General features: G+C 38.0%; 1 protein-coding gene across 13 annotated transcripts in view; it reads right to left on the reverse strand.

Annotated features, from left to right (window-relative positions):
• CFTR (CF transmembrane conductance regulator) overlaps positions 1-27,088 on the reverse strand; it is a 318,775-nt gene extending 291,687 nt beyond the window's left edge. For 9 of the 13 annotated variants that reach the window (XR_008717817.1, XR_008717819.1, XM_055590287.1 and 6 more), the window contains exon 1: positions 24,687-25,015. Coding sequence is in view for 9 of the 13 variants with exons in the window: in XM_055590287.1 (XP_055446262.1) it covers positions 24,687-24,868 (182 nt within the window). In the remaining 4 variants the exon portion in view is untranslated. The other 4 variants (XM_055590294.1, XM_055590291.1, XM_055590295.1 and 1 more) reach the window with 4 other exon arrangements.
• Between the last annotated feature and the right edge of the window lie 280 nt (positions 27,089-27,368).

Below are 27,368 nucleotides of genomic sequence, written 5' to 3' on the forward strand. Positions count from 1 at the left end.
TAATAGATGGAGAAATATACCATGTTCATGGATCAGAAGAATCAATACAGTGAAAATGAGTATACTACCCAAAGCAATCTATAGATTCAATGCAATCCCTATCAAGCTACCAACAGCATTCTTCACAGAGCTAGAACAAATAATTTCACAATTTGTATGGAAATACAAAAAACCTCGAATAGCCAAAGCGATCTTGAGAAAGAAGAATGGAACTGGAGAACGCAACCTACCTGACTTCAGGCTCTACTACAAAGCCACAGTTATCAAGACAGTATGGTACTGGCACAAAGACAGAAATATAGATCAATGGAACAAAATAGAAAGCCCAGAGATAAATCCACACACATATGGACACCTTATCTTCGACAAAGGAGGCAAGAATATACAATGGATTAAAGACAATCTCTTTAACAAGTGGTGCTGGGAACTCTGGTCAACCACTTGTAAAAGAATGAAACTAGAACACTTTCTAACACCATACACAAAAATAAACTCAAAATGGATTAAAGATCTCAACGTAAGACCAGAAACTATAAAACTCCTAGAGGAGAACATAGGCAAAACACTCTCCGACATACATCACAGCAGGATCCTCTATGACCCACCTCCCAGAATATTGGAAATAAAAGCAAAAATAAACAAATGGGACCTAATTAACCTTAAAAGCTTCTGCACATCAAAGGAAACTATTAGCAAGGTGAAAAGACAGCCTTCAGAATGGGAGAAGATAATAGCAAATGAAGCAACTGACAAACAACTAATCTCGAGAATATACAAGCAACTCCTACAGCTCAACTCCAGAAAAATAAATGACCCAATCAAAAAATGGGCCAAAGAACTAAATAGACATTTCTCCAAAGAAGACATACAGATGGCTAACAAACACATGAAAAGATGCTCAACATCACTCATTATCAGAGAAATGCAAATCAAAACCACTATGAGGTACCATTTCACACCAGTCAGAATGGCTGCGATCCAAAAGTCTACAAGTAATAAATGCTGGAGAGGGTGTGGAGAAAAGGGAACCCTCTTACACTGTTGGTGGGAATGCAAACTAGGACAGCCACTATGGAGAACAGTGTGGAGATTCCTTAAAAAACTGGAAATAGACATGCCTTATGATCCAGCAATCCCACTGCTGGGCATACACACTGAGAAAACCAGAAGGGAAAGAGACACGAGTACCCCAATGTTCATCGCAGCACTGTTTATAATAGCCAGGACATGGAAGCAACCTAGATGTCCATCAGCAGATGAATGGATAAGAAAGCTGTGGTACATATACACAATGGAGTATTATTCAGCCATTAAAAAGAATACATTTGAATCAGTTCTAATGAGGTGGATGAAACTGGAGCCTATTATACAGAGTGAAGTAAGCCAGAAAGAAAAACACCAATACAGTATACTAACGCATATATATGGAATTTAGAAAGATGGTAACAATAACCCTGTGTACGAGACAGCAAAAGAGACACTGATGTATAGAACAGTCTTATGGACTCTGTGGGAGAGGGAGAGGGTGGGAAGATTTGGGAGAATGGCATTGAAACATGTAAAATATGATGTATGAAATGAGTTGCCAGTCCAGGTTCGATACACGATACTGCATGCTTGGGGCTGGTGCACTGGGATGACCCAGAGGGATGGAATGGGGAGGGAGGAGGGAGGAGGGTTCAGGATGGGGAACACATGTATACCTGTGGCGGATTCATTTTGATATTTGGCAAATCTAATACAGTTATGTAAAGTTTAGAAATAAAATAAAATTAAAAAAAAAAAAAAGAATACATTTGAATCAGTTCTAATGAGGTGGATGAAACTGGAGCCTATTATACAGAGTGAAGTAAGCCAGAAAGAAAAACACCAATACAGTATACTAACGCATATATATGGAATTTAGAAAGATTGTAACAATAACCTTGTATATGAGACAGCAGAAGGGACACAGATGTATAGAACAGTCTTTTGGACTCTGTGGGAGACAGAGAGGGTGGGATGATTTGGGAAAATGGCATTGAAACATGTATAATACCATATATGAAACGAGTCGCCAGTCCAGGTTCGATGCACAATACTGGATGCTTGGGGCTGGTGCACTGGGATGACCCAGAGGGATGGTACGGGGAGGGAGGAGGGAGGGGGGTTCAGGATGGGGAACATGTGTATACCTGTGGCAGATTTGTGTTGATGTATGGCAAAACCAATACAATATTGTAAAGTAATTAACCTCCAATTAAAATAAATAAATTTATATTTAAAAAAAAGAAATATACAGCTAGCAGTGGAGCACTTTGCTGAATGAGCTCTTTACCCCCTGGCCTGCTGGGCATATCTTAAACCAATTTCCTTCATATTTTATGGTTGTACCTATACCTTAAGAATGTCAATTTTCCTTTTTTGTGCTTATTTCCTCTCAAAGATATCAACCTAACAACAATATTACTTTGGACAAACCATTCACAGGCCTTGGTTTCCCTATCCATAAAATAACTTAATTTTTGGTAGAGAATACCTAACTTTCTTTTAGCATTATATTTCTAATTGTCTAATGTCACAAAAGAACCTCAGGCTATACTCTTTCTGAAAAGCAATTTAACAATAATTTCTAAAAAACTTTAAAAGTAACTGTACTTTTAGAACTTTGTCTTAAAGAAACAGTCAAACTTTAACAGAGATTTATTCACAATGATGTTTATCTCAGATTTGTTAATAATAATTTAAAAGTCAGAACCAGCTTAGATAAAAAACAGTAAGAAAAACTAAATAAATTCAGATACTTATATGTTTGAATATTATAATGTTGGGATATATTTAAATATTGGAATAAAAATTTCAAGAACCATTGAAAATAAAGATTTCCACCAAAATATGATAATGAGGAAAAAGTTTTACAATCCAGTTTTAAATTGTTTATCAACTCAATCTGTAAAATACATATGTTCATGGGAAGAAAAGTTGGAGGAAATAAAAATGAAACTTGTAATTACCAAAAATAAATAAATAAATAAAAGGCAGGTAACGGTACGTACTGACAAAGATGTGGAAAAGTGAGAGCCCTCATACCCTGCATTCTAAAATTAGCTATAGTGATAGTTACACATCTCTTCAAAAAACATTGACTTGTATACTTTGAGTTAATTTTTTGGCATGTGAATTATATCTCAAAAAATCTGGTATTAAGACAAACAAAGGTGGTATAAAGAAATCAATTGTCAGTGTGGATTTAGGAAAGTTTTCCCAAATGTTTGATTTTCACTCCTAAAATTGGTAAAATGCAAAAATTTATTATGTTGACTTTGACATTCTAAACGCTTTCATATGTCAGTGCCTGGGTAGCTGCTACAAGTGATTAAGACTATGCAAAGCCCACAAATGGATCCAAGGACTGGCAATACGCAACATGAGACATATAAATTTATCTCCTGGGTCCCAGAAGCAAAGCAATTAACTGCTGCAACCATAATACTATGAACACAGAAAAAGTGAGAATGATGATAGTACACTGAAAAAACTGAGGAATGAGTAGCATTGGCATAAAAAGACCATGTGTAACAGCTATACTTAATTCATTCACAAGTGCTGGATTTCAGGGACTCAAGCAACTGAGAGATAATAAGCAATGCTACCAAAAAAATAGCCAAGACTGTATACTTCAGAAAAGCAGCCTCAGAGTATTGTTTCATGATTTTAATTTTTTATCCTATCTTGGCATGAAGCCAAAAATAAGAGACCCAGAATTAATTGTAGCTGCATCAACTGGCTAGGAAGCTAGGATGATTAACTGTTCTATAAAATTGTGGCATCTCCTATGAGTTCAATATCAGGAGCCCTTTACTAATCAAGAAAGACAAGTGATAACATTGCTCTCTGATTTCTAATTTTTATTTCCATTGGCAAAAAGAAATATATTTGAAACCAAGAAAATAAGGAAGGAGGGAAATGGACTGGCCTCCAGATTTTACAGTAGAAATGCCACTGGATTACTAGCTGGCATTTGTAAAAATTACAGAGAAACTTGTGCAACTATCAGAACTTCACCACTATTATTGTTGTTCCATACTAGCAAAAAGAGCAGGGAGGCAATTTCAAGCATGCCCAGTGGTAACTGGGAAAGAAGGAAAACGAGTTCTACATCATTTTCTAAGGTAGGAACAAAATATATTTCACTTCACTACACTTCACGTAAAATTCAACATTCAAAAAATGAAGATCATGGCATCTGGTCCCATCACTTCATGGCAAATAGATGGGGAAAATGTGGAAGCAGTGACATATTTTATTTTCTTAAGCTACCAAAATCACTGCAGATGGTGACGGCAGACACAAAATTAAAAGATGCCTACTCTTGAGAAGAAAAGCTATGGCAAATCTAAACAGTATTAAAAAGCAGAGACATCTATTTACTGACAAAGTTCTGTAGAGTCAAAGCTATGTTTTCTCCAGTAGTCATGTACGGATGTGAGAGTCAGATCACAAAGGCTGAGTGCTGGAGTACTGATGATTTCGAATTGTGGTGCTAGAGAAGATTCTTGAGAGTTCTTTGGACAGCAAGGAGATCAAAGCAGTCAATCCTAAAGGAGATCAGTGCTGAATTCACTGGAAGGACTGATACTGAAGCTGAAGCTCCAATATTTTAGCCACTTGATGCAAAGAGCCAACTCACTGGAAAAGACCCTGAGGCTGGGAAAGATTGAGGGCAGAAGAAGTGGGCAACAGGAGATGAGATGATTGGATGGCATCACCGACTCAATGGACATGAATTTGAGCAAACTCCGGGAAATAGTGAAAGACGGGGAAGCCTGCCATGCTGCAGTCCATGGGGTGGCAAAGAATAGGACATGACTTAGCGACTGAACAACACACATGATATATTGATTTAACTGGTATTTACTTTATATTAATAATTATCCCACTTATTTGATATTCCTTTTTTATAGAACTCTGAATCCCTTACTGAACTTCTTTGTTTACCTAGTTTGTTCAGATACCATCACTAGGACCCAAAGTCAGAGAAGGCAATGGCACCCCACTCCAGTACTCTTGCCTGGAAAATCCCATGGACAGAGGAGCTGTGTAGGCTGCAGTCCATAGGGTCGTTGAGGGTCGGACACGACTGAACGACTTCACTTTCACTTTTCACTTTCCTGCATTGGTGAAGGAAATGGCAACCCACTCCAGTGTTCCTGCCTGGAGAATCCCAGGGACGGGGGAGCCTGGTGGGCTGCCGTCTATGGGGTCGCACAGAGTCGGACGTGACTGAAGTGACTCAGCAGCAGCAGGACCCAAAGTACACACTCTCTAACAGGCTTCTCCATCCTTCAGCAACTAAAAACCCACATCTTTTGGAGGCACGCTTGTCATTCTAGAATTAATTCAACATCTGGAGTCAAGGCTACTTGATACTTCTCTGTTAAAGTCTTTCTCACAATATGGAGATGACTTTCCTCTCTTGGAGACAGAAATCCTGAGAGGCTCTGGGATGTGGAGTCAGGGATCTGTTTGGTATGAGCCGCTATAGGCAAATCACGTGCTAGATTCACGACCTTCAACCTCCAAATTACTTAATTATTCCTTACCATGTGTACCCCCCCCCCAAAAAAAACACTACTTATTAAATCCTCTGTGACATCTGCTTGCCAGTTACTGCCTCAAAGCAACATTTTTCCCCAAAATTTTTAAAATGTGCTATAATTCCACCCAACATAGTTTGAAGATGTTTACTTCTTTATTTTGCTTGATAGATGGAATGGTGAAACGGAGGTTGGTGGCAACTTCAGAAATGTTTTAAGATGAAGGTATTAAGATGTAATCCTCCAAGGGAAATATTCAAACACGATACATTAGGAAGACAAAGCTGATGATTTTTAATTTAATCATGATGAAGCTGGTCTCTTGGGTTACACTTGGAATTCCCTAGCCAGATAAATGCTTGGTCAAATTCTAGAATTTTTCTCATTTATCTTAACCTTCTCTTCACTCTAATTTGTTTACACTGTATGCTCTGCTATACTGTTATCCTACTGTTACTTTTAGAAGGATTCAAAGAGCCATATGGCATTGTATACAGATGTCTCAGCTGCAGATGATTTCCCGTCTTCAAACTATATATGAAATTTGGTCATTGGTGGCATTTTAACCCTTTATTATCTTCCATTGTTATTATTTCATCCTCTAAAATACAAATCACAAATTACACATTGAAAGATAAATTTAGCATCTTCATTTCTCCCTGCTTTGGCAAGGTGGGGAGTGTTGTAGACACACTGTATGACTAAGGATTTACATTTCAGATCCTGTTCCTGAGGTTGTGGAGCAATGCTAATGTTATTTTTCATTTGCTTAGAGCCTTGATATTACTTAGAGGAGAGGAGCACTGATGGTAAAATTCCTAAGAGGTGTAAGGAGAGAACAGTTGTGGCTGAACCCTCACTCATCCCAACTGTGAACCTCAGAAAAAAAGAAGCCAGACAAAAGCTGAGAACAGAGACAGCCACTAGTTTAAGGTTTATCATGGAAATAAGACTTTACTGCATGAGCCTTACTTTAAATCCCCTTCACTTAATCTTTCTATCTTTCTTTCATTTAGGCAATATCTAAGCAAATAAAGACCCACAAAATATCCTGTTACTTTTTCCCCCCAATAGCAAAAAACAGAATAATGGATGACTGAATCAGTAACTGAACCTAATAAACAATTTAACAGTTCAAAACAGTCACCTTTGCAAATGGGTCCCTAAAAATAGAAATTATAACACAAATGTTGATAGTTTAGTGAAAATCATTTTATAGGCATTTAAGAATTATTGTGACTTCAAAATGTCATAATCTTTTGCTTGCAGACACACTTTAGGAAAAAGAACTTTAAAATAAACATCAAGTCAAATTCTCTTCTTTTTGAACTCTGCAGGAGCTCCCAGTGGATGAAGCCATTGATAATAAGGTGGCTCTTAATTTTTTAAAGGATTCTTCTATTTCCATAATTTGATACAGTATTTTTTTGTTTTTATTCCAACACCAACCAAACAACAGGTGACACTGAATAAAAATTAACAACTATCTCAAAATAAAACCCAACCTCTATTTCCCAAAAATCTCAAATGTATTGAAATAATTTCATATGAATTATGTATGGGAGTGGCTCGCATACATAATTCATTTAATTTTCCTCCCATGTGCTCCATTCGCTTCCATACTTCCTCCACCTGAGCTGTTACTAATTGTCTATTTTCTTGTCTGCCAATCTATCATGTCTCCAAACTCACTAGATTTTAAACTCCCCAAGGGCAAACACCTTAGAGATATAGTTTTTTTACTGCTATATACCCTGTACCTACTATGAAGTATAGCACATAACTGTCACTCAATTATTTTTTAATTGTTAAATTTATGTTACCACATTAATGTACATGTCATATATATTTTTGTATCTTCATTGTCTTGTCCAGTGCCTAAGGCAGTGATTACAAAAGCTGAATGAATTAATGTGCTAACTAATTAATTACTCAAACCTGATATTTATAGCCCATGTTAGGACACTGATAGGACTGCAAATAGGTGTTGCCCAGTCATTACTCCTGGTCAAATGTATTAAAAATGGAAAAAAAGTGAAAATATGTTTCAAGTTGATGATAAAAGCAATGCAAACATAAGGGTGTCCATAGTTTTCCACCGGCCGTTCTTTTAATGACAGTTATGCCCCCTTTCTGAATCATTACTTAAAGCCAACAATCTTAAAACTTCCAGCCAAAATTACTGAATTCTGCTCTAAAAATGTTTTCATTTTTAACTTTCTTCATTACCAAAACATTCTAATGTCTGGTCTGGCTTTCATTCTATTTATTCTCAGTGGCTGCTGCTGCTGCTGCTAAGTTGCTTCAGTCGTGTCCGACTCTGTGCGACCCCATAGATGGCAGCCCACTAGGCTTCCCCATCCCTGGGATTCTCCAGGCAAGAACATTGGAGTGGGTTGCCATTTCCTTCTCCAATGCATGAAAGTGAAAAGTGAAAGTGAAGTTGCTCAGTCATGTCCGACTCTTCAGGACCCCATGGACTGCAGCCTACCAGGCTCCTCCGTCCATGGGATTTTCTAGGCAAAAGTACTGGAGTGGGGTGCCATTGCCTTCTCTGATTCTCAGTGGAGATGTACCAAAACTTCATAAATGGAAAGTCATTCTTCAGTCTACTCAAGAGCAATCAATCCCTTTTATTCTGACCCTTCTTGACAGTTCCCATATCATATCACTTGACATACTCTGCACTGTTCCAATGTTACTTGTGTTCCACCACAGATGAAAAATTTTATAAATTAATGTAACTCTCTACATATATTATACTTTATAGCTTCAGATTGCTTCCATATCTGTTTCTGTTCCTGAAGACCATTACTATTAAGAGTTGAATCCTAACCCCAAGTACTTCATAATGTGATCTTTACAGAGGTTAACAAGTTAAAATGAGTTCATTAGAGTGGGCCCTAACCCTATATGACTGGTGTCCCTGGAAATAAAAAGGAAATGTGAACACAGAGACAGGCACACAGGGAGAACGCCACGTGAAGATGAAGGCAGAGAGCAAAGTGACGTGTCTACCAGTCAGAGAGTGCCAGCAAATCACCAGAAGCCGGGGAGCTCATGAAACAGTCTCTCACAGCCCCAGAGGAAACCACACATGCTGACAACTTGGTATCACACATCTAGCCTTCACAACTGTGAGACACTGCATTTCTGCTGTCAAAGCCAGTCAGTTTGGGGTACTTTGTTAGAGGAGCCATAGCAAACTAATACACTGGCTTAAAAGAGTATGATGGTAAGATGGTTAAGTCACAGAGCAAGGATTCCAGCAGGTTCTCCTTGATTCCAAAGTACTTCTTTCTTCCCTTATACACTGCTACTAAGAGTTGACAGTAAAGATAGAGACAAAGTAAATCTGAGATCATTTTGTAAGAGTATAGTATAGGTGAAAAGACTCAAGGGAAGGTCATCAATGACAACCAATATGAGGGAACCAATATTTCTTTTTTTTTTTTTTTTTTCATGATCTTTGTTTTTTTTTTTTTTTTTAATTTTATTTTATTTTTAAACTTTACATAACTGTATTAGATTTGCCAAATATCAAAATGAATCCGCCACAGGTATACATGTGTTCCCCATCCTGAACCCTCCTCCCTCCTCCCTCCCCATTCCATCCCTCTGGGTCGTCCCAGTGCACCAGCCCCAAGCATCCAGTATCGTGCATCGAACCTGGACTGGCAACTCATTTCATACATGATATTTACATGTTTCAATGCCATTCTCCCAAATCTTCCCACCCTCTCCCTCTCCCACAGAGTCCATAAGACTGTTCTATACATCAGTGTCTCTTTTGCTGTCTCGTACACAGGGTTATTGTTACCATCTTTCTAAATTCCATATATATGCGTTAGTATACTGTATTGGTGTTTTTCTTTCTGGCTTACTTCGGAACCAATATTTCAATGGTTTTCAAACAATGGACCCCAACACCTAGTGTTCTCTGTGATACTTCCTGAAGTTCACCAACTTTTGGTTTGAAATGTCAATATTTAAAATTATGTTTTATTATTTTAAAAATAGGAACAGAAAACATTACACATTCCCAAATGTGTTATATGAAAATTTTATCACACTGGATCCATCCAATCATCATCCTGGAGTTCAAGGCTAATTCAATTTTGTGTCCACTATGTAGGAAAGCTTCCCCTGACATCTCTTTGAACCTATTTAAACATATTACAATCTGTCACTGGGTATATCCACACTGCATCAGTGAGCATATCACTGCAGACACATGTGAGCCAAGCTCAGTTACAGCCCACCCTGTCTCTGGCATACCTGCTCACACAAGGCTTCATCTCAGCATAACAGAGAGTTGTGCAATCCCAAGGGAAAGATAACAAAAAGCATATGATATAATCTTGGTTTTACAATACTTTACTGTGCTTACTCAACAATAAGGTGACATTGATTAATTACAAGACTCATCATCACTGTAGTAATAGCCTTTAAAAAAAATTCTACTACATTAAATATACACAGTTAAATTTTTTCAATATTATATACTTATTCACACTATTACATACCACTTTCTTCTTCAGTATCATAAAGTTTTCTTCTAAGCCTTCTTCACATTCAGATAAAAAATATTCTTTTGAATTACTCTTGACTATTTAAAGTTATAAATAAAGTTACAGTGACAATTGCATTCACAACACCTTCACAGCAGGATATGTGTGTTCAGTCGCTTCAGTCATATCCGACTCTTTGCGACCTTATGGACTGGGGCCCACCAGGCTCCTCTGCCCATGGAATTCTCTAGGCAGGAACTGGAAGGGGTTGCCATGCCCTCCTCAAGGGGATTTTCCTGACCCCAGGACTGAACTCGCGTCTGTCTGCATCTCCTGCACTGCAGGCAGATTCTTTAACCGCTGAGCCATCTGGGAAGCCCACAGGCAGTATAATTTCGAAGTATAGTGATGTGCTGAGCTTGGGCAACTTCTACTTTAATTACTGTCCTTGATATGCCAGACAAACTTCAGACTAAATATTAACTGTTCGTTTAAAATCAGATCACAGAGTAATCGTTCTCAAGAAATTTCAAGCAAGAAACTAAATTTAAGTTCAAAGTCAACCTTGTGGGGTACAAGCAATGCAAACAATCAGCTGAGGCTACAGATATTGTTGTTCAGTCATTAAGTCATGTCTGACTCTTTGCAACCCCATGGACTACAGCACACCAGGCTCCACTGTCCTTCACCATCTCTTGGAGTTTGCTCAAATTCATGTCCAATGAAGTCAGTGATACTATCTAATCATCTCATCCTCTGCCGCCCGTTCTCCTTTTGCCTTCATTCTTTCCCAGCATCAGGGTCTTTTCCAATGAGCCAGCCCTATCCTCCATGAATTGCTAAGTTAATAACTACAAGTTATTTCTAGGCCTGATGGCTGACAGGTTTCTTTTGACATCAGTCACAAGAGGCATCTCAGTTTCAGAAGTATAATGTGAAAAGCATTAAGCGTACATGACTAAGAAAAGAGCATGCAAATGTTACATAATCATTTCAGCCCTTATTTGGGCGCAGGAGGTTACCTATATCTTTGTATTTATGGAGGGTTTACTGTCTTTTATTGTCACTTTTATTTGCATACATTGCAGCTCCATGGAAGAGTTCATTTGAAGTCTGGATTCACTGATTAAATGTATTTAGACAAAAAAACTATAAAAGAAATTTCCCACTGCACTAGAAAACTCCAAGGTTTATATATATGAAGCGTCAAATATCAAGTTGAAGAACCACCTGGCAGGTGACTCTGCCTTTTCCTTCAGCCCCAGGAAATAGAGCAAGAGTAAACATAAAGAAACAGATGGCAGGAATGATGGACAACCAGGGAGTGGTGATGAGAGCAGGACACCAAAGAGAGTGGGTGTTGAACCTGAACTCAGCAGAGGGGGTTAAGTTGGTAAGGTAAGAAGAGTAGATACAAAAACTCAACAGAAAGCCTAGGTTTGACACAGTGGAAGAAGACAAGAAGCTAGATTTGGAACATGAAAAAGATAAAGTGAGATGATTAGTTAATGATTAGTACTTGCATGGAACAAATCAAGATAAAAAGTATAGTCTGGGTCAGTTTTATAAAACTGAGCCGTTTCCGTGGAACAATTGTTGGCTGCTGACATGCTTTTGGCTGACCACATCTTTCACTCTTCAACTGGATATTTAGGATTTTAAAAACCTCATTAACCTGCAACAATACCCTTCCCTCCTCTCTTCATCGCTATCCTCCTCAAGTAGTTTGTCACATAGACCTCTGCAAAACACAATGAGAGGGCATGCTTCCAAGAACTGAGTCTAATGCCTTATTTAAATAATATTATTATCTATGTATAAAAAAATAATTTCAGAGAAAAGAAAATTAAGAAAACAAACTAAGTGAAATAATTTAACAATTTCATTCAAGATTTTTGGATAGTATAAAATACTGGTCACAAAAGAGTCAGACATGACTTAGTGACTAAACAACAGTAACAACAAATATACTAGTTAAAAGCAGAGTTCTAGAGATCTAAGCTCATGGCTTGACTTCACAGTAACTAGCTAGGTGACCTTTTATAAAACACTTTCATCTTTGTAAACTACATATTTTAACACTGCTTGAAGATTTCATTGAGATAATACATATAATCTCTGGCACAAAGAAAGTACTTAGTAAGCCTGTGGCAAAATTCAAAGATTTTAAAAACTATTTAAGAGAAGACTATATTCTGCGCCAAGTTGAATGATATCTCTTGTTAACTTACAAAAAAATGTGAACTTTCAAAATTCTCCTCCTTGGACCCTAAGGTTACACAAGAAGAATGCTAGGAAGCAACTAAAGATTATCATACTAAGTAAGGTAAGTCAGAAAGAAAAAGACAAACACCATATCATATCACTCGTCAGATCAGATCAGTTGCTCAGTCGAGTCCGACTCTTTGCGACCCCATGAATCGCAGCACGCCAGGCCTCCCTGTCCATCACCAACTCCTGGAGTTCACTCAGACTCACTTCCATAGAGTCAGTGATGCCATCCAGCCACCTCATCCTCTGTCGTCCTCTTCTCCTCTTGCCCCCAATCCTTCCCAGCACCAGAGTCTTCTCCAATGAGTCAACTCTTCGCATGAGGTGGCCAAAGTACTGGAGTTTCAGCTTTAGCATCATTCCTTCCAAAGAAATCCCAGGGCTGATCTCCTTCAGAATGGACTGGTTGGATCTCCTTGCAGTCCAAGGGACTCTCAAGAGTCTTCTCCAACACCACAGTTCAAAAGCATCAATTCTTCGGCACTCAGCCTTCTTCACAGTCCAACTCTCACATCCATACATGACCACAGGAAAAACCATAGCCTTGACTAGACAGACCTTTGTTGGCAAAGTAATGTCTCTGCTTTTGAATATGCTATCTAGGTTGGTCATAACTTTCCTTCCAAGGAGTAAGCCTCTTTTAATTTCATGGCTGCAATCACTATCTGCCGTGATTTTGGAGCCCAGAAAAATAAAGTCTGACACTGTTTCCCCATCTATTTCCCATGAAGTGGTGGGACCGGATGCCACGATCTTCGTTTTCTGAATGTTGAGATTTAAGCCAACTTTTTCACTCTCCTCTTTCACTTTCATCAAGAGGCTTTTTAGTTCCTCTTCACTTTCTGCCATAAGGGTGGTGTCATCTGCATATCTGAGGTTATTGATATTTCTCCCAGCAATCTTGATTCCAGCTTGTGTTTCTTCCAGTCCAGCGTTTCTCATCATGTACTTTGCATATAAGTTAAATAAACAGGGTGACAATATACAGCCTTGATGTACTCCTTTTCCTATTTGGAACCAGTCTATTGTTCCATATCCAGTTCTAACTGTTGCTTCCTGACCTGCATACACATTTCTCAAGAGGCAGATCAGGTGGTCTGGTATTCCCATCTCTTTCAGAATTTTCCACAGTTTATTGTGATCCTCACAGTCAAAGGCTTTGGCATAGTCAATAAAGCAGAAATAGATGCTTTTCTGGAACTCTCTTGCTTTTTCCATGATCCAGCGGATGTTGGCAATTTGATCTCTGGTTCCTCTGCCTTTTCTAAAACCAGCTTGAACATCAGGAATTTCACGGTTCACATATTGCTGAAGCCTGGCTTGGAGAATTTTGAGCATTACTTTGTTAGCGTGTGAGATGAGTGCAATTGTGCGGTAGTTTGAGCATTCTTTGCAATTGCCTTTCTTTGGGATTGGAATGAAAACTGACCTTTTTCAGTCCTGTGGCCACTGCTGAGTTTTCCAAATGTGCTGGCATATTGAGTGCAGCACTTTCACAGCATCATCTTTCAGGATTTGGAATAGCTCAACTGGAATTCCATCACCTCCACTAGCTTTGCTCGTAGTGATGCTTTCTAAGGCCCACTTGACTTCACATTCCAGGATATCTGGCTCTAGGTCAGTGATCACACCGTCGTGATTATCTGGGTCGTGAAGATCTTTTTTGTACAGTTCTTCTGTGTATTCTTGCCATCTCTTCTTAATATCTTCTGCTTCTGTTAGGTCCATACCATTTCTGTCCTTTATCGAGCTCATCTTTGCATGAAATGTTCCGTTGGTATCTCTGATTTTCTTGAAGAGATCCCTAGTCTTTCCCATTCTGTTGTTTTCCTCTATTTCTTTGCATTGATCACTGAAGAAGGCTTTCTTATCTCTTCTTGCTATTCTTTGGAACTCTGCATGCAGATGCTTATATCTTTCCTTTTCTCCTTTGGTTTTCACTTCTCTTCTTTTCACAGCTATTTGTAAGGCCTCCCCAGACAGCCATTTTGCTTTTTTGTATTTCTTTTCCATGGGGATGGTCTTGATCCCTGTCTCCTGAACAATGTCACGAACCTCATTCCATAGTTCATCAAGCACTCTATCAGATCTAGTCCCTTAAATCTATTTCTCACTTCCACTGTATAATCATAAGGGATTTGATTTAGGTCATACCTGAATGGTCTAGTGGTTTTCCCTACTTTCTTCAATTTAAGTCTGAATTTGGCAATAAGGAGTTCATGGTCTGAGCCACAGTCAGCTCCTGGTCTTGTTTTTGCTGACTGTATAGAGCTTCTCCATCTTTGGCTGCAAAGAATATAATCAATCTGATTTCGGTGTTGACCATCTGGTCATGTCCATGTATATAGGGTACTGGAATGCAAAAGTAGGAAGTCAAGAAACACCTGGAGTAATAGGCAAATTTGGCCTTGGAATATGGAATGAAGCAGGGCAAAGACTAACAGAGTTTTGCCAAGAAAATGCACTGGTCATAACAAACACCTTCTTCCAACAACACAAGAGAAGACTCTATACATGGACATCACCAGAATATGTGGAATCTGAAATATGACACAAATGAACCTATCTATAAAACAAAAACAGACTCACAGACACAGAGAGCAGACTTGTGGTTGCCCAGAGGGAGAAGGGAAGGAGAGGGACTAACTGGGAGTTTGGAGTTGGGAGATGCAAACGATGACATTTAGAATGGATAAACAGCAAGGTCCTAAATGTGTAGCACAGGGAACTACACTCAAATAGTACTGGATAATAAATAGTACTGGAAAATAATACTGGATAATACTGATAATAGTACTGGAAAATAGTACTGGATAATAAATAGTACTGATAAATAGTACTGGAAAATAATACAAAAATAAAGAATGTATATATGTATATAACTGAGTCACTTTGCTATGTAACAAAGATTGGTACAACACTGTTTTTAGTACACAAAAAGAATCACCTGAAATTAGGGGGTGGGGGGAACTATAGTTGACCTCTCCTGAAGATTCTGGATTTAGTTGGTATGGAGTGGTACCTAGGAATCTGCATAGTTAATGTAAAATATATTATTTATAGATAGATCTTAATATATTTTTGAACAGGTGACTGGCACTTTGAGACGCACTTATCTAAAGCTATGGAAAGTACTGATATTTATGAAAGGGTTCTAATTTACCTAAAGAATTTCTTAATCCTGTTTCTAGTTAGACTTCTTTCTCAACTGAACAACTAAACTTTGATCAAAGTTTCATTAATAGCAGATTTGGTGGCTCCTTGCTTTTTTAACAATAACATACATGTCTACTAATCCCAGAATCTGAATCGGACTGTACTCAGCATTAAGGGTGGCTGGAGTGACAGACTGTGACTCAGGAAAGACAAGAGTTATGTCGTTACCCTTGGCAGCAACAGAAACTACTAAATCAGCAAAACCTGTATGAGAGCTCAAAAAGGCTGCCAAGTTACAAGTTAACACCTCAAGGGATCCAAAGACTGTGTTCAAAGACTAAATCCAATACACATTTCTAAATGTGATGATCTTATATTTACATTTCATAGGAAGTATTTTGTAAATACATCAAACAAGTTTTGCTGTCAAGGAATTATGTTGTTGACTTTAGAAAAGTTTATTATGTGAGATGATCCTTATTTAGTAATTTTCTAAATTACTAAATAAAAAATGTAGACATTTTATCTTCAGAAAATCCAAATGGGAAGTTTTTAAAAATTTCATATCTATCAGTCAATTTTTACATTTCCATCAAAAATTAAATTTTAGAAGCACAATAAACTGAATTAGTCAAGTTTTACCCATTCAACAAATATATGTTAAAGAACCTACTATTCAACAGGGAGTCAGACAGGTGCTGGGTACAAAAAGATGGATAAGGTAGAGCCTATACATTAAAGGATACATCATAAAAAATATAAGCAAAAGAGAAGTAAAGAGGAAATGGTCGCTAGGTTCCTACATGACAAAACTATTCTGAGAAATTATCTAATAATACCTAAACTATTATTTCTTTCTTCTGAGAAGTCCATTTTGCATGTCTAAATTTTTCACTTTTTAAATTACTCAATTACTGAATACACTAATGTTAATTACAAATGAGCCTTGAAATTTTTTCTAGATCTTCATTTTAAACTAAATAATTTTAAAGCTATAAATTTTGAAGCTTATTGTAAAAGAATTTTTTAAAGAAAAATATTTTATGATGTGTGAAAATTATATGAAACTCAAATTTCAGGGTCCATAAAGTTCTATTGGAACACAGCCATGACCATTTGTTTGCATCCTAATGGCTGCTTTCCCACAATGGCAGAGACCATGTAGCCCATGGTCAACATTGAAAATATTTATACGCTATCTGGCCCTTTACAAAAAAAGTTTGCCAATCCCTGATTGAAAGTATAACAATAGATTTTGGCTAGAGAAAAGTACAGCTTTGTTGTTGTTGCTCTATTTTCCAGAATTCATAGAGATGCTTAAAATAAATAAAATATGCAAAGAACACTTACTATCAAGTTTCTCCAGTATGCTGCCTCTAGAACAAGGATTGCTAATTCCGGTCAGCAGAGGCTTCATTTTCTTGTTTCTCCCATAACCAATACTGGGCTTCAGTGTCTGGCCTTGAATCTTCTGGAAACCCAGCTGTCAGGACCTCTAGGATTTTGCTACTTATTAAGCCTAATTTTCACAGAATGGTCTGACTGGTAATAGATGAAAAACTCTTAGATCCCTTTTGAAGTTATCAACTTCAGTTAAAAATTTCACTAGGTGTTGGGGCTGGGTGTGAAGTTAGGTAGAAGGCTGCTGTACCTCTGTAGACAACACTAAGAAAGAAAGCTATGTGCTTTAACAGCTCAAAGTTTTAACATAAAACAATGGTACATAATTGTATGAGAATCTTTTTTTTTCAGGTTAATAAAATTTAATAGTGTTATTATGCCTCAAACTAGACTTTAAAATATGTATCAGAGCCACAGTGTTACCCATGGGCTTTCACATTCTACATTATATATTTCTTTAATTTTGAAATACTTTTCGGGGGTAATGATCAGTGTATTACCTTCTTTAGTTATATTTTTTTCAGATTATATTCCAGAAAACTGTTTTTCTTTAACACACCAAAAAAATGAGTTCATGATAGTAGGCGTGCTCTTATTTACTCAATCACCGCAGACAGTACCTGAAGTCCCAGATTTTTATACCTTCTTAAATGTCTATGATCACAGAAATCAGCTGTGTAAAAACCACTATTTAAAGGTGTGCGGTTAGGGTGAGGTGAGGGCACTTCATATATGAGTGGGTGGGTTTGTAAGGTAAGGTAGTGGGAGAATTCTAGGTAGAATTTAACCAGTGCCGTCCCTAGCATACAGCTGCTTGTTTCTGACACACTCTCAGGTGACTCCATATCACAATGAAGCCAAAAAAGTGGGCACTTTAAATTCTTCCCTAGGTACCACCCTGGACTTCACCGAACAATGTGAAGGAAGTATTTACAATGCTTACTATCATCTCAGAAATCCAAATCTCTTACCTAAAGCTCTAAATCACTTCAATGTTTTCACACAATCACACTACCTGGCCTTGAGCCAAATGCATCATTTCCTTTTTTATCTTCAAGAGAAAGCTAAGAGTCTGCATAGACCTTCACCTCCACTCTGAATCACCGCCTCCAACTGTGTCTCCTCACTCAGCAAGCAGCACCATCACCCACTGCTACCCAAGTCGGCAAATCTAGGCAGTATCCTTGATTCTTCTCTTTCACTTTCCACATCTAACCAATTGCCAAACCTGTTGATTTACCTCCTAATGTCTTTCAAATCCATCTCTTTTTCCTCTATCCCAATTGATTTCTTTTGCAAACTTGCAACAGGTTTGAACTGGACATGTCACTTCCCTGCTTGAAATCCACAGCTTTTCACTTCCAATATGATAACGCCCAGACAAAGCTCACCAAGCCCCTTGGATCTGGCCCTTGCCACAGTTTCAGACCCAACCCCCCCAAACCTCTATCACACATCTTGGACTCCTGTTACAGGGAACTTCTTTGACTCCTTTGAAGGTGCATGCTCAATCTTGCTGTCAGTCTTACACATAGTCTGCTGCTTCAGTTTTCACATTTTTCCTGACCCATCCCAACCCTTTTTATCCAGATGATCTCCTTTAGGTGTCAACTTAGTCACTCCTGCAGCAAGGCTTCCTTAACCAGTCTAAGACTGGATTGAACATCCAGGGGACAGCTGCTATAAGCCATTGAAAATCTGGCTTTGAGAGAACTCATTCCATGAAGACAGCACCAATTTCTTCCTTGTACACCTCAACATTCATACTGCCTCACACAGAATACAAAAGGTGGTGAATTCATGAAATAAGGCGCCCTCCAAGCTGACTTGATTCATAACCTACAGAGAAAGTATTGCTCTGACTCAGTCCTCTGAAGCAACCTAAAGAAGAATTCTGATTATAACGGAACCCAGTTGTCCGGTTTGAGAGCTAATAATCCTAACCACAAGGACTTAGCAAAAATGTTCAAATCTATTTCTTGATCCCATTAGCAAGGTATTAGCAAGCAGGTCTTCACATAAGACAAAAGCTTAGTTACAAAGGGAGATAATAAATATTTCATAGATTAGCTAGTCTAAGTATTTAAAAAAATCTGTCCAGGGTTCTGCTGGCTTTGCTTTGACATCTCTTTTTCAGAATAATGTTCCATTACAGGACTGTTGAATGTCAGCAATCTACAATATCTGTAAGTCTCCACAGTTCACCATGGAATTATCACCATCACAAATATTTACTGAACCACTACATGCGGGAGTCTTGAAATGTTCTGAATACTCCACTAAACAAGTCATAGAAGGCCCTGACATTCAGGACTTTACAATATGAAACAGTCACTGATGTTAAAAGATAGTAATAAGCTAACAGAGCTGCACAAAGAATAGCAAACTAGACAAATCTTGTAACTTGGATACAGCAGTGAAAACAGATAGTTCAGGACCCTGTAAGAATATATTCATTCTTTACATCAAACAAGTTAATTGAATTTCTACAGTTTTCTTGCTACAAGAAGCCTAAACTCTCAGGCTCAATAGCAAAGCTGCTTTGTAGGGCTAATTTTACTTTCAAACAGCCAAAAGGTAAAATCTTAGGAGCTGAAGAGAAGCATCTGAAATAGTAATGTTTTGCTTCATGATAACCCACTTGACATATTTATAAAGTAAGCCTTCAGTCTGGGTCCCCAAAAAACCAGACATCTATCATAATCTGTTTTCCCTCCTTGATCTCATTGCATCGCAGGGATTTTGCTCCAGGGAAGAGCCCTACAAAGATGTGTCTGGAATCAGTGGAATCAAAATTGCCAAAATTACTACTGAGTCAGAGGTGTTTTCAAAGTTTTGCCAAACAACACACAGCTCCATGCTAAATGGTTAACACCCTTCCCTGATGGTTTTGCAATCCTATATTTATATTGTAGTTCAATCACTGAAATTACAGGTTCCTGTGAAGTGACACTGACAATAACAACACATTTTATAGCCAGGATCATTTAAAGGGCCTTTTAAACAAGTTTTAACATTTATGCATTGAATATTATCACACTAAGTTCTACTTCTTCCTATGAAACAAAAGGGAAAAACCATGATTTCCCCAGTGTATCAGTTGTCTCTAGAGGATATTTTGACCGTCACACCAAACATAAAATATTGATGAAGCAGTTAAGAAGACTGATTCCACTTCTCATTTTAACAAGGAATAGAAAATTACATTACACTGTATGTTATGTGTTATGAGTTTTCCCAGAGAGTTAATTAAGTAATAATTTGAACTAACATATAAAAACTATTGGAATACACTTCATAACCAAGTATGAATTTTTTAAACTTGCAAAACGAACTAAAAGAAAATTATATATATATACACATACATTTTATATAATAAAACATATAATTTTAGTAATATCATGCAAAAGAGGTACTTCAAGAACTCTTGAGAGTTGAATCAATCAAAATTGACACATCCCAAGTTAAAAATCTGTATCGTAAGAACATGATTAGCAAAACACAGATGGATAGAAAGGAATTTTAAGGGACTGGTGTAAGGAGTCAGCATTTGTCAGTGTTCAGGCAACACTGTTCAAGAGGGAGGGGCCCCTGTCCCCAAGTGGTGTTCCTACAAGAGACAAAGTCAAGAGAATGTATAGGAACCCTGGGCTGTCTTCACTGGATGGTGTTTGCCCACTGATTGACTAAATAAACTTGTGGTATTAAGTGTCCCTTAGCAGCTGTCCATCTCAATATGAATTGTGCATCTCATATTGGCCTTCTGTTTCATGCAGCTGTTTCTTTACATTTGGATAGTCTAAGCCTTGTCTGAAAGGCAAACCTGAGATACTATACGTGTATTGATCAGGACAGGAACAGGCCCTTGTTTGAGTGGACAACTAGTCTCCTTTGGCAAAATTTCTATAAATTCCCCTGACAAACTGCAAAAATACTGATCACTCTGCCATAATTTCAGATTTCCTCTTGCCTTGCAGAAAGTAATTATAAAGTCTTTGTGATGGATTTTTTTCAACATATACTGTAACTCATATAAGCAAATAGGTGTGGTCCTCTTCAAAACTGTTATCTTTATGGGTCTTTGATTAAATATTTATTATCATCATCTTCTGTTGCTCAAAGCACTTATGTTTCTCTTCATTAAGAAATGTCTTTAAAGTTTGCAATACATTTTTTGAATAATACCTAAACTTAAGTAGCCCTTGACTCTTAACAAATTATGATTAAACATCTTTATACTTTTTTGAGTCTAACATTGTTTACTTTTTGGTCTTATTTGAGATTCATCTGTGGAATTTATTGGGGTCCCTAAATCCAGTCTTGTAAGAAATTTGTGGCATTGTATACATGGATTCTGAGGGTATATTCCTCAAGTATAGATCTAGACTTCTGGTATAAAAACCACGATCAAAATTCAAGTTGTGTCATTTGACACATGGCTTGATACACAATAACATCGAAAGAGAATTTGGGAAAATCAGGGTATAGGCGAAGGGACAGAATAACATACTGCTAGAAAGTGTAAACTTGACAAATTGCTCAAAAATGAAAAACATAATCTCTCTTGGAAAACATTTGTAAATCAATTGCACTGGTATATATATTATAAATTCTATGCAAATATTATCACCTCCAGTTTAAAAAACCTTTGTATTTCATAAAAGCTTTATGTTAATGTAACTTGGTCTCTGAGATACAAATAATTTGAATTTTTGCAGTGAAATTATCTTTTGGATTATGTTTATAATACTGACATTGTAACATTATTATTTTATGCATTATGACACTTCGGGTATCTTTCAAATTTCATACTTGATGTAAAACTCAAGCAAAATTAAGAAAAGTATTTAAATTTTTCCTAAACTGTATTAGTCTTTTCAGTAACAAAATCCAGACAATAAAAGAGATACTTAATATAATCTATAACACAGCCCATAACAGCTGTACTCTTTTATGACTCTGAAACTGACTGGATCATACTCAAAAAGTTAAATTCTAAGACATTTAACAACATATTACACAAGCATATGACTTTTTTCCCTGTGTACCTGGTAAGGCCATGTTAGATGAGATTTTTACCTAAATTCTCACATAGGCCATTCATTGCATATGCAGGTGGATTGTCATAAACTTATTTCAACAAAGATGAATTGAATATTAATATAAACAAGGTTCACAGTAAAGAATGTAAAAATATGGTAATTAATAAGAGTAATAATAGCAGTAAACATTTACTAGGCTACCTACTTTACATGCATTTTCTCAATAAATTAAGCTTCCCTGGTGACTCAGATTGTTAAGAATCCACCTGCAATGCAGGAGACCTGGGTTCAATCCCTGGGTTGGGAAGATCCCCTGGAGAAGGGAACAGCTACCCACTCCAGTATTCTTGTCAGGAGAATTCTACGGACAGAGGAGCCTGGCAGGCTACAGTTCATTGGGTCGCAAAGAGTCAGACACGACTAAGGGACTTTCACACTTAAGACATCAGTCCTATCAGTCTCCAAGTTTTCAAGGTTAAGTAACACAAAACAGAGATGTTAAGGGACTTGGCCTCCGGTCACAGAACTACTAACTAGGAGGTTGGGGATCTGAATGAAAAAAAAAATTGAATCCAAAGCCTTCCAGTATTGTATAATCCAATGCAGAAAACAAGTTTCTTACCCTTCCAGAATAACCACCCAGAAGGAAGTTTATAATCACTGGTGCTTTAGGTGATTGTCAGTTCCTATAAATAGTAGGACCTAAACTTTTTCAAATATACTTATTCTTAGAGCAACTTATTATAAAGTAGTTTGAAGAACAGGACTGAGTATTCTCTTAACAAATTTAGTAGCCTTTATAATATTTACCTTTTAACAAATTCACCTGAGAGCACTTTTAAAACTAAACTGTATAGGGTGATCTGTTTTAAAAACAGAAAATACTTTGATAGACCAACAATGATCTAACTTAAATCAACAATGAGCTAATTTAAAGTTCCTTAGAACTTAGACATAGCCATGAGGTATGCACTCTTCTGAAAACTGATTTTTTTAAACTGCATTTTTTTAGACAGAATGGCTTTTAAATTCTTCCAAGTGCTCTACTAAAATAGCTATAATTCATGCCAATTAACATTCTGATTTCATAAATAACAGGAAAACAGAACAGATAATCCCACTTGTATAGATGGAATAACATAACAAAAGGCACTGAAAAAACCAACCCCAAAGGCAGTTCCAAAGAGTAAAGTCCTTCTCTCCCATCCACAGGGAGGAGCTCTCCTTCAATGGTCTAGGCCCTCTCCTTAGCACCTGAGTTCAGCACTTGCTGCCCATTCAGAGAATAAAATATTAGAAAGATGTGAAAGCCAAGTTCCTTCCCCACATACACATATGGGCATATTTATTATGTATTTGGCTTTTCTGATACCTAAGTATGCTGATTCATTGGCTACTTATGAATTAAGTAATAGCCCATGAGATATGAATATACCTATTCATTCATTCATACAAGTATAACAGGAATAAAGTAGATACAGTATGCAAAGAACACTTCAAATATGAAATGCTACATCTAATTACACTTTACCTAAGACTCTGAACTTTTAAATTCTCATTAGATGAAGTTCACAAGATGAACTTATGTTTTATGGCTCATCACAGGCAAAGTACACTAAGAGGACAATTGATTAAATGTCAGTGGGTTTAACTTCAGTATCTATTCCCAAGGTTCCACATTTCCATGGTAATTCTGACCCCTCTTTTAAAATGTATGGCTTGTAGAATTGGCTTTTTTTTTTAAGGTATTTCAAAGGATTTGCTCTCATTCTTAAAAGAAAGAATAATGGAATTGTGGCAAATACTTGTTAGATACACTCAGTATCATAACAATAAAAACTTTAAGTACATAGTACCCACTTCATACTTCTCCTCTAAAAACGTTCAAAATTCAGTCAACTGAGCACCTATCACACACAGGCATGGCACTTGTAGGTGAACCAAGATTTCTAAGTTTCCAAGGCATGAAGAGGGGAAAATAGGGGCCAAATTTAAGTATTTGTTACTAACAAGTTTATAATTCACAAATTTCCTAGAAAAACCCAAGAAAACAATTGCACAGCAGCACATTTGGGTCTTGAGAGGATGATTTTCAGTTGTTGCAAGTAGTTAAAACTTCAGTGTTAAGCTAAGACTCTATTCAAACAATGAGCTTCAGTTTATTATCTCTTCCTAATGTTTTCTATCTTATTCCACAAAATCCTCTATAACAATGAATGATACGGCACCTTTTTTTAAAAAAAAAAAAAAAAAAAAACTAATCCTCTTTCCCCAAAACCCAACCCATACATGCGTCCTCCTCTTTCCTGGGCACGTGTGCTTCCAAAGCTCAACTGGACACCCTCTCACCTGAAAAAAAGTTTGGAGACGACGCTGGCCTTTTCCAGAGGCGACCTCTGCATGGTCTCTGGGGGCACCGAGGTCCCTGCCGGGGCAGGCAGGGCAAGAGCTCCTAGTGCCAAAAGCCCTACTCTTCTCTGCCTGCCGCTCGCCCCTTTTTCTCTGACCTGCTGTGATGTCACTTGCTTCCAACTCCCCCCACCCACCCCTACCGCACACACCTCCCCTTTCCTTTCGCTCCTTTCCCCCGCCTCCACTGCCCAGGTTAAAAGCTGGGCGCTGCCCGGCCGGGCCTCAAATCCACTCTAGCGGCTTTCTCCACCCCGACCGCTCCTTGCTTCTTGCCTCCCTCCCTCGCGCGCGCGCTCCTTCCAGGTCGGCGTCCCTACCATCCGGCCGAGCCCAGCCCGCAGGTGGGGGACACCGTCGCGGCCGCTCTCCAGGTCCAGACTCGGACGCGCGAGGACAGGAGGAGCCACCGGCAGGAGCAGCAGTCAGTGCCCCGGGGAGCCTTCTGCGCGCCGGGCTCCGCGGGACCCGCGGCACGCCGAGGCCAACTCCCCCGAGCCATCTGCCTCCTCCCTTTTCCCGAGATCCTAGCCGCGTTCGTGTTGCGTTTGCAAGGTGCATTTTGAAAGGGGAACGAAAATTTGTCCCTCCGGTTATCAAAACGCAGCCTCCGAGAGCCGGAGGGTTCCGCAGCTGTGTTCACCTTAGCGCTTACTTTGCGAGTCAGAGGGAAGAACCAAGCTTGTTAGTCTCAGGCTTAGGTGAGTGCCAAGTGTGGTCCCTTAGGAGACGTACTTACTACAGGTGGAGGCAATTCCTGTAAGGTGAGAGGAATTACCGCTTTGTCCACTACCCGCCCAGGATTTGTTCCTTGTCTGCCCTAAGTTTTTTCAGTCCAGTTTGCGTTTTTTAAGAAGTCTTTTGTGCGTGTTAGCAACTACGAGGACGACGAGCGGACAGAATGTAAACTCACCCGCCCTCATACAGAGTTCCAACTCTCGGTCAGCAAAACATCATGACTAATACACTGAAAGGAATCCAGTCTTTGAAGCGAAGGTAGCGCGTTAACTCTGACCTGACTCGTGGAAACGCCATCTTCAACTCTTGAAGGGCATCTCAGCTTTCCCAGGTGTGGGCGCACGAACTTCCCCGAGTTTTTGCTTCGTGGACCGTGTGCCTGTTTGATGGCTTTTAAAGAGCCAAACCTTTAATTCCTGAATCCTGTTGTGTAAAACCAAGGGCACACCGAGTTTAAATTGAAAAATTCAAATGGAAGTGAAAATTTTGGTCTGATTATAGTTAATCCCTCTACACCTAAAGCAAGGACATTTACTTATGAATTGGTTATCGCTGATTTGTGGTCACCCAGATACAGTACAAATGAAATTGTGCACTTCTTAATAACAGACAGGAACACGTATTTAAATTAATAAATGGGTTCATCCGGTCTTTATAGCTCCCCTTTGCATTTCCATGTCACCATGTTTTAAATCTTAAAGTGGTTTAATAAACATATAAATTTTGTTATCCTAAATTTTAACAGTAGATAAAATAACACCAAAGAGATGGGCAAACTGCATAAACACCAGGAGAAAGCAATTTCTAATTCATAATCCCTGCTTCGTATCCTGCACCTGTGTTTTCTTCTCTTCAGTATGGCATACAAATTCAGGCTCTGCCTTCATTATTGACTTTTCCCAGGTATGTGATTGAACTCACTTCATCCACTTCCCCACCTCCCACTCTACTGTTTGCTTTATAACTGCTAATGTAACCCATCAAATGTAATACACACATTTTGAAATGAAGCGGTAGTCAGTTCCTCTTTGTTCTCAAAGAACAAGTGACAATAAAAAGATTAAGAATTAAATTCCAAATCAGATCATAGAAGCTAATCAAGTACTATGCCTCAGAGACCCCAAATATTTGTCAATCTCATTCCTCTAGAAAGAATAAATAACTTAGTGACTATTTCTTGATTTCTTACTGTTTGCTAGACATCATCTCGTGGAAATCTTACCACAACCATGTAAATAGGTATTATTCTCCCCAATTTTCAGTAGAGGAAACAGAAAAGAGAAGTAAATGCCTGTAATGGTAGAGCTAACATTTAAACTCATGTCTGATTTCAAACCATCACTCCTATTGGTGGGTGATACTGCTGCTAATTGAATCATCCCTCATGTATTTATATCCTATCACTTACACTGGTGTAACCAGTCTTTCTTCTCACATTAGTTTCATGCAGTCATAATTGCTAGACCTGATTAAGAATGAGACAAGAAAGCAGAAAGCTGAAAACCAAGTAGCTACTGGAGTTACACACTTTTAATAAATGACATCTAACTATAATATTCCATTTTAAGCATGTGTACACACATGTACATTGGAAGACCCTAGATATTTATCATAAAAGCTTACCTTCCAAATTTGTTCTTGGCATCAGCAAGACATCACCATTATTCAGAATATTAGCATGGTTAGCTGACATGAACAAATGAACTAACTGAGACATGACTTTTAAGGCTTGCATCCAGGTACATACCTAATGTGGGAATGTAGATTTATGCACCAGGGAATTGTTCAAATATGGCTGAAGGTCATGACTGAATTCCTAATTGTGTCTTTGAGATATCAAGAATTGGTAGTAAGAAATAGTGAAGCTCTTGTCTCCAAACTGCTCAAATATCAGCTCACAAAATTGTATTTAATGTTATAATAGCTTACCTTTGTTAAGCACTTACCATATACATAAGGTGCCATGCTAAATACACAGAATGCTTTGCCTTTTTTAATCCTGATAACACCTTCATGAGATATTACGTTTATCGTTATCTATATATTATAGGTGAAGAAAGTGGGGTACAAAAAGTTTAGAAAATTTCCCAAGCAAGTTTCACAGTTAATAGTAACAAAGAAAACTGAGATTTCAACCTAAACTGACTACTGTCTGAGACCAAGCATGTAACCACTACATATACTTTCCCCACAGAATTTCCTGACATTTTAAGCAGAACTGATCTTCGGTAGAGAAGATTAGGTGGTCATTTGTATGATTTCTT

The sequence above is a fragment of the Bubalus kerabau genome, chromosome 8 (assembly GCF_029407905.1).
Source record: "Bubalus kerabau isolate K-KA32 ecotype Philippines breed swamp buffalo chromosome 8, PCC_UOA_SB_1v2, whole genome shotgun sequence".
In the NCBI taxonomy this organism is placed as follows: Eukaryota; Metazoa; Chordata; class Mammalia; order Artiodactyla; family Bovidae; genus Bubalus; species Bubalus kerabau.